Genomic DNA, 13,645 nt, shown 5'->3' on the forward strand with positions numbered 1-13,645 from the left:
AACTTCCCTCCATAACGGGGCTTCCGTCGACGCTTGCGACGTAGTTGACTTGTCCGTTTCCAGCATCCGTGACTTCGATTGTGTAGGTGCTCCATTGCCCATCAGTGCAAGTGATGTGCGTGTATTGCTGATGAGCCGAATCACCTGGATGATTGATTGCAAAAATAATTCGATTGCCACTCGTTTCTCGCATAAGAAGAAAAGTCCGGTCGCCGGCTTCGCCGTAATCGGGGCCTGCACCGAGCCGAAGAACAGTCGTGAATTGCGAGTTTAGTGGAGCGCTATGATCACAGAACACCTCAGCTGAGGCTTTGTAGCCCAAAGCAGCTGGAACGGTCGCGAGGAGATTATTTTCGGAAGGGGCGATGTCGCATCCGTTGACGATGGTGTGACAATTTTCTTTCCCATCACATGGATCAACGGCGCAAGCAGGCAAAAAAGTTTGGTAGAAGAAATTCCGGACGGAAAATGACGATCCTGCATCATACCAGTCATCAGACACGTAAACCTGAAGATCACCAGTCGTCACGGTGTCTGCATGATTATACGTTCCTTCGGCGATTTGTTTACCATCGAAACTAACGACATATCGCACAGCGTGAGGGTTTCCATCGGTTTGTCTTACTTCGACTGCGTATGTGTTCCAAGAGCCTTGAACGCAATCATGTACTCCCTCCTTCGACTTAATATCTCCTTCAGCATGCTCAACAGCGTAGTAAAAGATATTCTCGTTGCCAAATCCCCAAAGTGCGAAGATTCGATCACCTGCATTTCCGCTATTTCCTCCCGCAGTCACATGAATGATGTTTCCTAAGCCAGCATGCGGCTTTGACGGGTGAGTGCAAAGAACGTCAGCGGAAAACTTGTAGTTAACAGCGGCGGAGACGGTGCCAAGTTGCTTATTTTTCACTGGCGAAATCATGCAGCCATTCACAATGGTCTGGCAGTTTTCAAGGTCAGCGCATGGGTCTGTCTCGCAAGGAGGTGATGTTGGCTCAGTTGTTGTTGTGGTCGTGGTTGTAGTAGTTGTTGTGGTCGTGGTTGTAGTAGTTGTTCTGGTCGTGGTTGTAGTTGTTGTTGTAGTTGTAGTTGTTGTTGTAGTTGTGGTTGTAGTCGATGATGTCGTCGATGGTGTAGTCGATGTTTGGTAAAAGAAGTTTCTGACTCTGTAGGCAGAAGCAGGGCCTGCTTGGTAATTGTCAGCGACGTATGCTGTCAGATTGCCGGTTGTTTTCGATCCGCTCGAGGCATAACTTCCCTCCATAACGGGGCTTCCGTCGACACTCGCGACGTAGTTGACTTGTCCGTTTCCAGCATCCGTGACTTCGACTGTGTAGGTGCTCCATTGCCCGTCAGTACAAGTGACATCCGTGTATATCTGATGGGCCCAAGTCGGAGCATTGTCTGGATGATTGATTGCAAACTTAATCCGATTGCCATTATATTCTCGCATAAGAAGAAAAGTCCGGTCGCCGGGTTCGCCGTAATCGTTGGCTGCACCGAGCCGAAGAATGGTCGTGTATTCCGAGTTAAGTGGCGCGCTATGGTCGCAGAAAACTTCAGCAGAGGCTTTGTAGCCCAAAGCAGCTGGCACGGTCGCGAGGAGATTATTTTGGGCAGGGGCGATGGCGCATCCGTTGACAATATTGAAGCAGTGTTCGACTCCATCGCAAGGGTCAGAGCAAGGGGAGTTGTAGTTGTAGTTGTGGTGGATGTTGTAGTTGTGGTTGTTTTTGTAGTTGAAGTTGTAGTTGTGGTCGTGGTTGTAGTTGTGGTCGACGTTGTAGTTGTCGTTGATGTGGTCCTCGGCGGTAAAGTTGGGACAATTGGATAATCGCATTTAAGCTGCTGAAATTTCTTCGTCATCAGATATTTTTGTTTCCATTTAATTCGTTTGATCATTCTTGCTGGATATAATTTGCTTAATCGTGATCTTTAAATGTTGCTTTATATAAAAGCCTTGAACTATCTCCTATCCCGTATCTTTGGAGCGTTTACGAAATGATAGTAGAAAAACTTATAAAAGACCCGTGGCTTGTTGAATTGATCCCGTCTCTGCAGACGAAGGCGTGTTGGTAGCTCTGAATGGACACAAAGAAGTTATTGAGCGAATGGCAAAAATTATCGCTGTCGTAGTATGGTGGGATGAAGTCGTTTGGTTCTCCAGAACCAGCGTATTCCGAGCATGCATCTTCAGCACGAACGGTCAAATTTTCTGCTTTTCTGAAAAATCTACGAAGACGATTTGCTTCTTTATCGGGGTTAGTGGTGGTGTGGGCATATGCGGTCCACACATCTGTCCAGAGCTTCTTGTACGCAGTGTCGATTTTAGCCCAGGCATTTGCCGAAGCCTCTGTTTTGGCGAGAGCAGCTGTGAAAAGTAATGAAGCAAAAAACTAAACAGAAATTTATTTTCTATGAAACTTGGTCCGTCCTACCTTCATTTTATCAAGAAGTTTCGATCTTTTTGGAGATATTTAAATCAAGTTCAAGAACGGTATTTATAGAAAAGAGAAGCCGATAGAGAGCGCCACAATTTGGCACAATATTTTTGCTGAGCTCTCTCTCTTGCCATATAGAAAAATGCTTTTTCTAATAAATTGCAATTCAACACGCAGACAGATCGCTCCTTATCCAGAAGAAGTCATCCTTGTATCGGGTTAACAAGCTCCGTGCTATAGATAGAAGCCTTCTAAGCCGACGTCATTACGTAACTCGGCAAATTTTTTGTCGCAGAATGATGACAATGATCGGAATGGAACATAAGATTTTTTTATTGAAAATTTCACATGGCCCCAATTTCAAAATAATTAAAACTGTAAAATTCTAGCGCAAAGCGATAAAAAATGTCTTCAGAATTTGAAGTGCATTTATCAATTATTTATGATTCTTCAAAAAAACAAAGCGTTCACGACATAAATTTTCCAAATAGCGAAATGAAGTCAACGAAGAAAATGAGCCGCAGCGAAAATATGGATTTGTCGAAAGTAACTTTGAGCTTTGCCGATTTCGTGCCAGTCGGGTTGACCAGAGACTATCTCGATGGGCAGTGCAGAGAAGTAGAGATCGTTTGTCTCGACGGATCGGAATTCGCGGACAAGGCGGTATTGACATTTTCTTCGTCGTACATCGCTCGATTTCTCCGAAATTCTCACTTTGAAGACTCTTCGAAAGCAATAGCAGATAACAAGATCGAGTTGGGCAAGCCTAAGGCGCTCGTGAAGTCCTTTTTGGACGTTTGCTACGGGGTTCCATGCAAATTACAGCCGATTGAGCTGGTCAAGCTCTTCCAGTTTTCGATTTTTCTCCAAGCCGATCGAATTATAAAAGTAATTGGAAATACGCTTTTTGAATGCAGCACGAAAAATCCTCGGTTGTGGGTTGGAATCCTTTTCGCTTTTGGTAAAGATGATTTTTTGAAGAATTATCGGAAATTTTAGATCACCTGACCGACCCTGCTATTGGAGATCTTTTCTTGAGATTGAAGGAAAGCTCGAAACACGGAAGATATCAAGATTTCTTCACGAAAATGGACTTGAAATGGCTTTTGGTAAGAAGCCGATCTTAAAAAAGATTGCTAATCTGACTATTTACAGTCTGAAATCGACAATGAAAACTACTGGAACGGCGAGTTGACTCACGACGACCACATCCCTTTGATGTATCTTCAGAGCTTCGGGACAATGCTTCAAGTCAAAGAGACGCACAAAGATCTGGCACACAGACTTATGTTGACTCGCTTCATGGAATTCCTCTCAAACCCGCTTGAGATCAACTTCGAGTTCAAGGTCTCGGAAGACAAGTCGCCTGCCAAGTCCATGTGCTATTCTGCTGATGGCTACACTTTTCAAGTTATAGTCATTTCAAGGAAATGTTCTAGCTAGCAAATATTATTTCAAGCGAAGACAAAGCTAGAACTCGGACAAAAAGAGACTCGTATTTAGGTTGCTACGTTGCAGTTCCTTCTGAACCATATGTAGGGCTTGGATCGGAAGCTGTGTAAAACCTGAGTCAGGCAGACGGCTTGTTTTAAAACGAGAACCGAAATTGTCGCTTCCATCTATTCTTTGTACCCTGAGTCAGGTTTTCGACACAGTTTTCTTAGCCAAAAAATTGAGGGTGAATTCAATTACGATTGATAAGCTTCTTTAGCCACAGAAAGTCAGCTTCACAATTCGACTAATCCCAAACGACAGACGTCTTCCTCAAAAAACAAAGACAATTTCAAATAAAAAGTTCTCCTCGACAAATTCTGACTGGGGCTTTTCCAAGGTAAAAGGCCTCTCCGTCAATAATTTAACATAACTTCTAGTTTCTTTCTATATCTGATGCTATGGACAAAGAAGCGGGATATGCTGACCCTGATGGTTTTCTATCTGTTCTTGTAGAATTTACGAGCATCTTTTGAAGAAGCTCTTTTGGGGAACAAAGAAAGAATAAATGAGCGTCACGAGTTCTAAAATACAGCGTGTAACTATTTGATTTGCCACTCATGAGCTTATATATTTTATGTGTATGCTATACAATCGCATCAAAGATACGCTCAGCGTCCATGAGCTTTCTTTGCCTTTCACGGCTTTAGAGCAAATAATAGGCAAGCGAATACGTTGGTATTAATAAAAAAGGAGTTTCGCAAACGAGCAGAATTTTTTTTTGCTGAAGTTTCTAGAAAGAGAAATTACTGACTTTGCTGATGGTTTGTCTTTCAAAGAAAATTGCTAAGAATAATAGAAGCCGGCCGAATTGCAAGTTTCAAATGACAGGTCTCAAAGTAAGTATAAAAAATTATACCTGCGTTGAAAACTGAGTCAGGTTCTGAAGAGCTTAAATAAAGAGCCGCGGCTTTTTGTTAATGGGCCATTAATAATGGCCGTTATTGACCCGGACTCAGGTTTTCTACACAGGTTGCCGATCCCAGAATATGGGGACCCTATTTTAATCCACCAATTCCTCGACCCACCTAGTTATTTTCATAATAGAGAAGATTGCTATTTTCCATTTTTAGATAACGTATTTCATATTCATATGGCTTTCAATGGCATTTCTCGAGTTCGGCTGGCAGCTCTTCAGCATCAACCCCTTCCCCGACACAATTTCCATCCCCTTCGCGGACATTCCCAACTACAGCTATCCAAAAATCGCGACAGAAATGATCCCAGACTGGTTAATCTGGACGATTCTTATTTGCACTGGCCCGGTTATTCACATTCTCTTGCTTGCTTTTGTCCGTTCTTACAGGTAAAAAGACGAGTGTCCTCGCTGGAAATCGACTTCTCTAGACTTTCTACTCCGCAATTTATCATGGCTTATGGAACCGTGCCGCCTATAATCTGCTTTCTTGTCACTGCTTTGAAATTTACTGTTGCTGAACCGAGACCGAACTTTCTTCACCGATGCTTTGATGGGCCAAAATCATCTGCTCAAGTTGCTCTTTCGGGTAAAAAAAAACAGACTGTGCCTGAAAAATCCGTCACTTTTCTAAGGCTCGGCTTGGCAACCTGTGTAGAAAACCTGGGTCAGGTTTTGAAGAGTTTAAATGAAAAGCCGCGTCATTTAAGGTCTTCAAAACCTGACTCAGGTTTTCTACACAGGTTGCCAAACCCAGTTTTAAGGCTACGAGATCATGAACTACAACAGCTCGATTTATCCAAATGCCGAAATCGTCGTCAGCTCCTGCCCAAACGAAAACCCGACCCAAGTTATTGGAGGACTCATGTCTTTCCCCAGCGGTGAGAAAAAAAGTGAAAAACATGCGATAGAAATTTAAGGTCACGCGGCCCATTCGTTCGGGATTTTTACGTTTCTGTTCTTTCTTGTTGCCGATGTCACGCCTGAACTTTTTCGGCCGATGATATTTGCAATGATGTATACATTTCCTGCCGTTTGCGCGGGGTCAAGAGTTCGTGACCATCAACACCATTTGCACGATGTACTGATTGGGTCCGTCATTGGAACGATAATTGGTAAGATCTGCCTTAGATACCATTCAATTATCCGAAATTGAAGGCTACAACGTGCATAAAAATGGAACAAAGGAAGAAGTTCCAAGAATCAAATCCTCAACGCTCAACGATTGGTAGGACTTTTTCTCTCCATTTTTTTCTGTAAATAAACATTAAAAAAAACGAAGATTAAAATTGAATTTCGGCGATTTATTGAAAACAAGATTTGATCTTGGTAATAAATAAATTTGTCCTACATCGCAAGAAGCAAAACATGATCGGGGCTGCTTTTGAAATAAGTTAGTGGAAATTAGAGGATCCAAAAAGGGCCCAAAAAGATGGTTTCTTTGTTGAACTTGAACAGATGGAGGGAGCTTTTCGAACTTAGGCGTTCTGTCGGAGGAGATCGGTGTATTTCTTGACTTTGTTGGCGACGGACATGTCGATGAACTAGAATTAGATGAAGAAAGGGTTGAAGATGGAGTTGGTTACCTTCATGTCGGTGTACTTGTCTCCGAGAGCGACGGTCATGCCACCGAGAAGGGAGCTGTCGACGGAGGAAGAGATGACGGGGGTCTGGTTTCCGAGCATGGAAGCGACGGCTTCGGCGACTTCGGCTTTCTGAAGAGAGGAAGGTTAATCAGTGAGGTTTTGGCGTAATTTCCTCCCCTAATATTGGGGCCCAAACCCTAACCTGGGCACGAGTTCTTTCTAAAATTAGGGTTTATTATTACAATTAGAAAGCAAAGTGCCAATATGATCCCCTTATGATGCACTTCAACCCTTCGGCCTATCTTCCCCAAAAGCACCCCCAATGAAGGGGTCGAAAACCCTGAAGGAGCCTTCAAAACCATCCATCTAATGAGAGGCTCTAATGAGAGGCTCTAATGAGAGGGCTTCGCCTCCCCGAGTCGAGAAGACCGGATTTAGAGTCATTTTTTTTACCTGTTCGGAAGTGAGCTCGATGGCGGAGGCAATCTCAACTGGGACTTCACCAGCTTCGGCCTGGAGGATTCGGGCGTAGACCTCGGCGACTTCGGAGAAAAGGTTCATTCGGTTGTTCTCGCAGAGAGCCTGAAAAATAAGAAAAGAATGGAAGGAAAATATAGAAATGTACCTCGAAGAGACCGACAGTGGTCTGGGAGAAGCCAGCTTCTCCACCGACGGCGGAGAGGGCGGAGATCTTCTGGCCAGCGGAGATGCAGGGGTTGGCGAAGAAGTCAGCGACTTCCTGCTTGGCGGCGAAAGCAGCAGCGACGTTCTGGACATCGGCCTGGACACCAGCCTAGAGAGAGGGATGAGGATCTGATTTCGTGTTCGATATTTTTTATTTAATTTTCAATTTCTCCTTGTTGAGAATATTTGAGTTTAATTTTCAAAAAAATTATTCCAAAAATCGTCGAGAAAGCTGGAAATCCGCAGCGTTTAGTCTCCGATCGTTGATAAAAACTCACTAGCTGCCTGGAATGGGTACACTGTGTAAATATCCTGAGTCAGGGTCAGAAATATCTTTGATGAAAAGCCGCGTAGCGGCTTTTTTACGCGACTACGCAAAATTGACTTTTCTACCAATCTTTATATTTTTGCGATATTTCAGAACCTGACTCAGGCTTTTACACAGGTTCCCGTGGTCGATTTCGAAAAAAAACTCAGATCGAAACCAAAAATAATTCAAAAAAAGACGATCTAACCTGGTCACCACCCTTCTTGGCGGCGGAGTAAAGGGCAGCGGCGTAAGAACCAGCAATGCCGTAAGTTGGGATTGGGGCGTAGACGAAGGCGCGGGCCGAGTTGACGATTTGACGAGTGAACATTCTGAATTTCAAGAACTTGAAAATCGCACTAATCAAAAACAATCTTGTTTTCCCAAAATATAAACCCAAAACTTAATTCTAGAAATAATTGATAAAATAACTCATTATCGAGTAAAATGAAAATTGATCTTCTGAAAATGACGAGAAATGAAGTTTCTCTAGCGAATTTCGGCTGTCTCTTTTTAGTGCGAATTCGAAGGGCAAATTTTCGCCGCGATTGGTCAGCCAATGAGCGCGATTTTCGCCATTCTTGCCGCTCGATTTTTCCTATTTGCGAATTTCTCGAAAATTGCGGGAAAAACTGAAGATATTCTGCGAAAATTGAAAGTTTCTGATATTCTAGAGGCCGTTTGAGGGATTACTCATCGAAAGATCTGATTGGCTAGGGAAATTGAAGAGACAAAAGTGCAAAATTAAGCTTTTCTCCATGGAATCCTTTCAAAAATGATTCGCAAGGTGTTCGGAAAACCTGAGTCAGGTTCTCAAGAGTAGAACTGAAAAGCCGCATAGCGGCTTTTTCTAAGGACAAAGCCGCAAAGCGGCTTCGCGAAATAACCATTCCAAATTGCTCTTACTCTTTAGAACCTGACTCAGGTTTTCTACACAGGTTGCCGAGCTCAGGGCTTCTCATCGAGGATCTCTCAGAACCTGACTCAGGTTTTTCAACCGTAAACCCGCTAACTTCTGCAAAAAATTTGGCCAAAAACAAAAGAAACGACAAAAAAGGACTTTTCCAACCTCCAAGTTTATTGATTTTAAAAAAATCTCCAAAATTCAAAGTTGTCAAAAAGCAGTCTCAAAGGAACTTATTCATCAGCAGGCTGCTCGATGGTGGTCTTCTCGGAGACGTAGATGCCGTCCAAGAACTTTCGGATATCCTTGTTCTTGACAGTGGTGGACTGCTGGATTCGAGCGGCGGACTTGGAGACGGCTTCGATGTCGTTTCCGGAGACGTAGAGCTGATCCTTCATTTCCTTGGAGATTTCGACGGTGACGCCTTCGGCCATGGGGACGACGCGGAGGAACTTTTCACCCAAGAAGTTTCGGACTTCGAGGACGGCACCTCCCTGGACGACGGCGCAGTTGATGGGGAAATGGGCGTAGGCGGATCGGAGCTTGTATCGGAAACCGAGAGTGACACCCTAAAGTAGATTGGGTCTTAGGGAAGACAAGTGGACCCCACTTATCATGGTTTTCGACTGGAGAACGTACCTTGCTCATGTTGGAGATGTGGGAGCAGACGGTTCGGACGGCGGCTCGGTCCTTGGAGGAACCCATCCACTTCTCGACCAAGATCGATCGGGGACCGGTCTGCTTCATCTCGACCTGTAAAAGAAGGTTAAAGGGGAAGAGATGAGCTTTTGTTGTCAAGAATGGAATTGAAGGGTAGGCTTTGGTGGTGGTGTAGAATGTGGTGAGAAGTTCTAGAGGTCATGTTGTTTGCGCAACCAAGGGTTTTTGCTCGAGAAAATCAGAAAAGACCCGTTTTAGCTGGTCGGCTTAATAAAATTGCTCTACTGAGGTACGATACGTGACCTCTAGAATTTCTCTTGGAGTTCATCACCTCTAGCAAGCCCCACTCGATGATTTCATAATTGGTTACTGGGTCTGATTCGAAACCGTTTGTCCAGAAATAAGGGAAGAGTTACCTTAAGATGTCGGAAGTTCTTCTCGAGGGAGCCTCGGGGACCGGTGACCTTGACGATTCGGGCCTTGACCTCAACGGTGCAGGCGGCATCGACGGTGACTTCCTGGGAGTGGTGGAGGTACTTCATTTTTGATAGTTAGAAATCCGATGGATCAATCTGAAAGAAATTCTCTTTTATTTCGCGCTTTTGTAAAGCATTCTTGTGGAAATCTGTCTCTGAAAGATTATTCTAAATTCAGCTAAAATTTTGAAGGCGAAAAAGTCTCTAATCGTGAAAAAAGAGGAAAATAAATGGCAATTTTCTTCATTTGAAAAAGATTTCACTAGGCCGCCTACGCGCGCTTTCCCACACGTGCGCAAAGTTAGCGCTGCGCCGGAGGATTCGGCGAGGAGGTCCTCCGCCGCGCTGGAAGAGTAGCGCCGCTGGAAGAATGGATATTTTGAAGAAATGAAGGATTTTCGCTTTTAGGACCAGTAAAGTGAATCTGTAACGGAATTATTTGTATGTCAATCAAAATTTAATTCAAATTAAACTGATAGATAGTTTTTTAAAAACGATTATCCCCTTTCCTGAATAATTTTGCGACAAATCCTCCTTCATCTTTCTCAACAAAAACTGCAGCACCGACCAGCCAGTTAAATCCTTCGCCGACGTTTCCAGCACTTTCGGGTAGTAAAGCGCTTTATCTTCGAAATTTTTCAATTCATCGTTGAGCATTTTCGCTCGGTACTCGTTTCCAGGCTGGTCTGCTTTAGAAATGCAGACGATAAACGGCTTTTCTGCCAGAGAAGAGTATCTTTCGTCCTTTTCGTCGAAGCTGCTAGAATCGAAGCGGTCTTGAAATTGCGACTTTGCCAGTTCTAGCTCCCTGACTTCCGCGTTTATCTTCGCGTCATAATCTGCCAAGTGTTTTCTGATTGTATAAAACTGCTCTACCGCGTGTTGTTCGTGGAAATCGTCGCCATCGATGAGATAAATTAGGGAGACGCATCTGGCACAGTGCTGGAGAAATCGAGTCGCTCTTGGCTTTTTTAGGGTTGCAAATTTCGAGCGGAAAATTAGAGCGGAGCTTGAGCGGAAGAAAATTTGCAACCCTAACCTGATCTGGCTCTATTCCGGGCAAATCAGCAATCGACAAGCTCACTTTGTCGCGATAAGTTAGATGGCCGAGATGAGGAATCAGCGTCGTCCCAGGAATGTCAGAAACTTCCAAGTCGGTATTTGTAATCGTCATCGTCAGCGAGCTCTTTCCAGCATTCGGCAAACCGACGAGGCCAAAATCAGCAATTGATCGAAGCTCAATTTCCGCGTTGACGATTTCGCCTTCTTCTCCCGGCAGCGCATTTCTGGGCGTTGGATTGTCGACATTCGCAAATTCTTTGTTTCCGAAGCCGCCGGCTCCTCCAGAAGCGATTAAAAACCCGTCGCCGTTGTTGACTAGATCGACGATGACGCTTCCCTGCGCGTTTTTCACCAAAGTTCCGATTGGCACCTCGATTGTTAGATCTTTCCCGTTTCTTCCGTATTGATGGTCTTTTCCGCCGTTTCTGCCGTCTTGAGCTGTGTAGATTTCTTTGAGATGAGTGAGGGAAGAGAGCTTGGAAGAGGCGCGCAACCAGATGTTTCCTCCTCGACCGCCATTGCCGCCGGTTGGTCCCATGTAAGCATTTTGAGCGTCGCGGGAGAAATAGACAGCGCCCTTTGAAACAGTTTTAACTAAGTAGTTGTAGTTGTTAATATTTTGTCAGCTGACTTGAAAGATTTTCACACAACGCCTTTGCACTATCGACGAAAGCTTATGTTACCATTCTGATCTATTTTACAGGTTTAACAGTATTCGGCAGAGATAGTGGACAATGAATTTATACGATAGTATTTTACTTTTTGGTTTGGTACTCGGAAAACGTCCCCCAGCAGTATGCTCTCCAGGTTTATTGGATTATATGATCGTATGAAATATTTTCTTTGAGATCTACCAACTTGCGTGGATGTTTGTCACGAAGAAAAATGGATAAAAAAACGAGATGCTTGCGTGTTGAAAGGTATTCATAATTCTTAATTCTAGGGAAAACCGTTTTGGAGGATAATATCTGATTTAGCGCGCAAATTCCGCGAAATGTGCTACGTTCACTCTTGCAACGTCACCGTCACTTTGGACGATTTCAAGGATGTGGCGGTTGAGTTTTTCGCCGACATGGTGGGAGTTCAACTTGCAGAGGAAGAAGAGGACGATGAAGAAGGGTCAACGATAGATTGTGCCAGGGACTGTGATGCTCATTTACAATATACTCTTCGGAAATGCCCATGTTATCAAACGGTCAGCTTCAATTATACTTTCAAAGCCTACTTTTTAAAAAGGATGAAGAGAAAGTGGAAGAGAAAAACATCTTCCGAACAATGAAAGATTCGATTTTGAACCTCACGATGGCGCTTGAAGAAATAACCGAGCAATACGCTGAGCTGAAAATGAATTTGACCTCGGCTTACGAAAAAATACAGGTAAATTTCAAGTTGTTATATTCTTTTTAGAAATAATGCTTTTGAGGAAGTCGAAAGCAAGGCTCATCGATGCGTTCGAGCCCCTAACTATTACCGCAGTTATGAGGATTATTACGACTGTTGATTGTTATATGATTTCGAAAAAAAATAGACATTAAAATTGAATAAAAATCTATAAGAAAGATTCGAAAATCTACATTTTTGTAAGGCAGAATTTCAAAACTGTTCCTTTCCACCGTCTCCTCCATTGAATTGGCAAAAGTGATGATCTTTGTAGTTCTCAAAGAGGTACTGTTCGAGTTTACTGTATCCTCTCATCTGCACCCATCGGACTCGCCTCACGCACCCTAACCATCTCATTTACTAAAACATAATTACGGCAATCAAAAAATCGATTCTAGTGCTTTCAAAAACGTGTTTCCATTGGGGATCGAACCCAAGACCTTTCGCGTGTAAAGCGAACGTGATAACCACTACACTATGGAAACGCTGAGCGGAGCAGTCAAAAGGGAATCTAAGAAGCGGCCGTTTTTAATTCCAAATTTTTAACAGTAAATTTTCCAGAAAGAGAACATTCAAAAAGATCGAAAGAATAAAGCTTTGATTTGTAGGGTTCGCAATTTTGCCACTTGAGGGCGCTAGGATTGTCTTTCGGACTCCATCTGTAGCTTTTCCCATCGCTGCTGCTTTGGACTAGTCCTCGAAGATGACCTTTTGGAGTTCGACGGAGACTGATGATTGTTCCTTCCTGAGTTCCAAGGTGTTTTCGAGCTGGGTAGGGGAAGATATAGTGAAGCTCTCCGTCGATGGAAGCTTCGACAACTGATGATAAGAGGCTTTTCACTTCTTTTTCCTGAATTGAAGTTCAAGGTCTGATCTTTTTATCAGAAAAAAAGAAATGGAACTAGATTATCGCGATTGAAATCAAGGAAGAGTACTTTTTATGATCAAGCAAAATAGAGAGTTCTCAATTTAACGCGCGAATACTGCTGTAGTCTGTTTTTAACATAGAAAAGTAGACCCTTTTGAGAAATGTTAAATCTGTTCAAATGGCAACCAGAAAGATTGGCGCGTTAAAATGGGTACTTTTGGGTTTTGCTTTTGGTTTGTTATTAGCAATCAGACTAAAAGCTGGGGTCGGCATCGGTGCCTCGAATCATGGTGCCCCGCCCCGCCCCGCCCCGTTGTTATTTACCGAAGCTCGTGCCCCGCCCCGCCCCGCGTGCCCCGTGTTCCCCGAGTGCCCCGTTTTCACCACAGTTTTAAGCAAATTTTTCAGATTTTCGATAGCCAAAAGGCTTCTAAAAGTTTTTTTGATAGTGTTTAAGGGTTCGAAAACGGCCTCGATAATAGAAATCATTATTTTCAAGAAAAAAATCTTCAAATTTTGAGACAGTTTTTCGAAAATGAGCGACAAATCCATTTCTAGAACGTCAATTTTGCCAAAAATAGTGAAGCGGGGCACAACGGGGCACCCCACAATCGGTGCCCCGCCCCGCCCCGTTGTAAAAAACGGGGCATTCGGGGCAGCGCGGCGGGGCACGTGCCCCGGGCACCGTGCACCGATGCCGACCCCAGACTAAAAGTACCTCGAAAATATGCTCCACTAATTTTCCATCAACAACTTGTCCCAGGACAAATTTACTGTTTGAGGACGCTCTTTTGAGTACCAGAGAATTTACTCTCGAAAAAGAACGCAGGAACGACATGGAATCTGAAGATTTTGCTGACTTTTTATTTG

General features: G+C 43.7%; 6 protein-coding genes, 1 long non-coding RNA gene and 1 other non-coding gene across 9 annotated transcripts; 2 read left to right on the forward strand and 6 right to left on the reverse strand.

Moving 5' to 3' along the window:
• Nucleotides 1-1,929: 1,929 nt before the first annotated feature.
• Nucleotides 1,930-2,603, reverse strand: LOC145703406 (uncharacterized). The gene is made up of 2 exons (XM_081780765.1): nucleotides 2,439-2,603; nucleotides 1,930-2,396 (listed from the first exon to the last, which is right to left on the reverse strand). Exons 1-2 carry the CDS (start codon nucleotides 2,442-2,444, stop codon nucleotides 1,995-1,997), a joined length of 408 nt encoding a protein of 135 aa, XP_081636891.1. The 5' UTR covers nucleotides 2,445-2,603; the 3' UTR covers nucleotides 1,930-1,994.
• A 1,920-nt stretch (nucleotides 2,604-4,523) lies between these two features.
• On the forward strand, nucleotides 4,524-6,122 carry LOC145705356 (phospholipid phosphatase 5-like). Its single transcript, XM_081782823.1, has 6 exons — nucleotides 4,524-4,771; nucleotides 5,006-5,238; nucleotides 5,280-5,437; nucleotides 5,613-5,729; nucleotides 5,769-5,963; nucleotides 6,007-6,122. Exons 1-6 carry the CDS (start codon nucleotides 4,694-4,696, stop codon nucleotides 6,078-6,080), a joined length of 855 nt encoding a protein of 284 aa, XP_081638949.1. The 5' UTR covers nucleotides 4,524-4,693; the 3' UTR covers nucleotides 6,081-6,122.
• Nucleotides 6,123-6,326: 204 nt separating this feature from the next.
• LOC145702149 (ATP synthase subunit O, mitochondrial-like) lies at nucleotides 6,327-7,756 on the reverse strand. The gene is made up of 5 exons (XM_081779358.1): nucleotides 7,634-7,756; nucleotides 7,060-7,227; nucleotides 6,888-7,016; nucleotides 6,435-6,563; nucleotides 6,327-6,392 (listed from the first exon to the last, which is right to left on the reverse strand). The coding sequence occupies exons 1-5, from the start codon at nucleotides 7,754-7,756 to the stop codon at nucleotides 6,327-6,329; spliced, it is 615 nt and encodes a 204-aa protein (XP_081635484.1).
• Nucleotides 7,757-8,482: 726 nt separating this feature from the next.
• Nucleotides 8,483-9,597, reverse strand: LOC145705360 (large ribosomal subunit protein uL6-like). The gene is made up of 3 exons (XM_081782828.1): nucleotides 9,406-9,597; nucleotides 8,969-9,082; nucleotides 8,483-8,898 (listed from the first exon to the last, which is right to left on the reverse strand). Exons 1-3 carry the CDS (start codon nucleotides 9,529-9,531, stop codon nucleotides 8,563-8,565), a joined length of 576 nt encoding a protein of 191 aa, XP_081638954.1. The 5' UTR covers nucleotides 9,532-9,597; the 3' UTR covers nucleotides 8,483-8,562.
• Nucleotides 9,598-9,601: 4 nt separating this feature from the next.
• Nucleotides 9,602-12,288, reverse strand: LOC145705353 (GTPase Obg-like). The gene is made up of 2 exons (XM_081782819.1): nucleotides 10,505-12,288; nucleotides 9,602-10,431 (listed from the first exon to the last, which is right to left on the reverse strand). The coding sequence occupies exons 1-2, from the start codon at nucleotides 11,063-11,065 to the stop codon at nucleotides 9,928-9,930; spliced, it is 1,065 nt and encodes a 354-aa protein (XP_081638945.1). The 5' UTR covers nucleotides 11,066-12,288; the 3' UTR covers nucleotides 9,602-9,927.
• LOC145705359 (uncharacterized) lies at nucleotides 11,200-12,077 on the forward strand. 2 transcript variants are annotated; one of them, XM_081782826.1, is made up of 5 exons: nucleotides 11,200-11,334; nucleotides 11,376-11,447; nucleotides 11,505-11,722; nucleotides 11,764-11,904; nucleotides 11,955-12,077. In XM_081782826.1, exons 1-5 carry the CDS (start codon nucleotides 11,262-11,264, stop codon nucleotides 12,060-12,062), a joined length of 612 nt encoding a protein of 203 aa, XP_081638952.1. In that variant the 5' UTR covers nucleotides 11,200-11,261; the 3' UTR covers nucleotides 12,063-12,077. The 2 variants fall into 2 exon arrangements, with proteins under 2 accessions (XP_081638952.1, XP_081638953.1); XM_081782827.1 differs by having other exon boundaries at nucleotides 11,951-12,072.
• Nucleotides 12,289-12,319: 31 nt separating the features above from the next.
• On the reverse strand, nucleotides 12,320-12,392 carry TRNAV-UAC (transfer RNA valine (anticodon UAC)). Its single transcript has one exon. It is a non-coding gene; the product is annotated as a tRNA-Val (tRNA).
• Nucleotides 12,393-12,419: 27 nt separating this feature from the next.
• LOC145705363 (uncharacterized) lies at nucleotides 12,420-13,627 on the reverse strand. Its single transcript, XR_014134580.1, has 2 exons — nucleotides 13,494-13,627; nucleotides 12,420-12,757 (listed from the first exon to the last, which is right to left on the reverse strand). It is a non-coding gene; the product is annotated as an uncharacterized LOC145705363 (long non-coding RNA).
• Between the last annotated feature and the right edge of the window lie 18 nt (nucleotides 13,628-13,645).

Source organism: Oikopleura dioica, chromosome PAR, assembly GCF_907165135.1.
Source record: "Oikopleura dioica chromosome PAR, OKI2018_I68_1.0, whole genome shotgun sequence".
In the NCBI taxonomy this organism is placed as follows: domain Eukaryota; kingdom Metazoa; phylum Chordata; class Appendicularia; order Copelata; family Oikopleuridae; genus Oikopleura; species Oikopleura dioica.

Excerpts from the sequence above, each read along its gene's own strand:
- LOC145705356 (XM_081782823.1), top strand. The coding sequence starts at position 4,694 with ATGGTTTGTCTTTCAAAGAAAATTGCTAAGAATAATAGAAGCCGGCCG. Across the intron at positions 5,239-5,279 it reads GCTTTTGTCCGTTCTTACAG|ACTTTCTACTCCGCAATTTA; the intron begins GTAAAAAGACGA and ends CGACTTCTCTAG. Across the intron at positions 5,964-6,006 it reads CGTCATTGGAACGATAATTG|GCTACAACGTGCATAAAAAT; the intron begins GTAAGATCTGCC and ends CCGAAATTGAAG.
- LOC145702149 (XM_081779358.1), bottom strand. The coding sequence starts at position 7,756 with ATGTTCACTCGTCAAATCGTCAACTCGGCCCGCGCCTTCGTCTACGCC. Across the intron at positions 7,228-7,633 it reads CCAAGAAGGGTGGTGACCAG|GCTGGTGTCCAGGCCGATGT; the intron begins GTTAGATCGTCT and ends CCCTCTCTCTAG. Across the intron at positions 6,564-6,887 it reads TCGAGCTCACTTCCGAACAG|AAAGCCGAAGTCGCCGAAGC; the intron begins GTAAAAAAAATG and ends TCCTCTCTTCAG.
- LOC145705360 (XM_081782828.1), bottom strand. The coding sequence starts at position 9,531 with ATGAAGTACCTCCACCACTCCCAGGAAGTCACCGTCGATGCCGCCTGC. Across the intron at positions 9,083-9,405 it reads AGAACTTCCGACATCTTAAG|GTCGAGATGAAGCAGACCGG; the intron begins GTAACTCTTCCC and ends CTTCTTTTACAG. Across the intron at positions 8,899-8,968 it reads ACATCTCCAACATGAGCAAG|GGTGTCACTCTCGGTTTCCG; the intron begins GTACGTTCTCCA and ends AATCTACTTTAG.
- LOC145705353 (XM_081782819.1), bottom strand. The coding sequence starts at position 11,065 with ATGGGACCAACCGGCGGCAATGGCGGTCGAGGAGGAAACATCTGGTTG. Across the intron at positions 10,432-10,504 it reads CCGGAATAGAGCCAGATCAG|CCAAGAGCGACTCGATTTCT; the intron begins GTTAGGGTTGCA and ends ACCCTAAAAAAG.
- LOC145705359 (XM_081782826.1), top strand. The coding sequence starts at position 11,262 with ATGAATTTATACGATAGTATTTTACTTTTTGGTTTGGTACTCGGAAAA. Across the intron at positions 11,335-11,375 it reads CCCAGCAGTATGCTCTCCAG|ATCTACCAACTTGCGTGGAT; the intron begins GTTTATTGGATT and ends ATTTTCTTTGAG. Across the intron at positions 11,723-11,763 it reads AATGCCCATGTTATCAAACG|GATGAAGAGAAAGTGGAAGA; the intron begins GTCAGCTTCAAT and ends CTTTTTAAAAAG.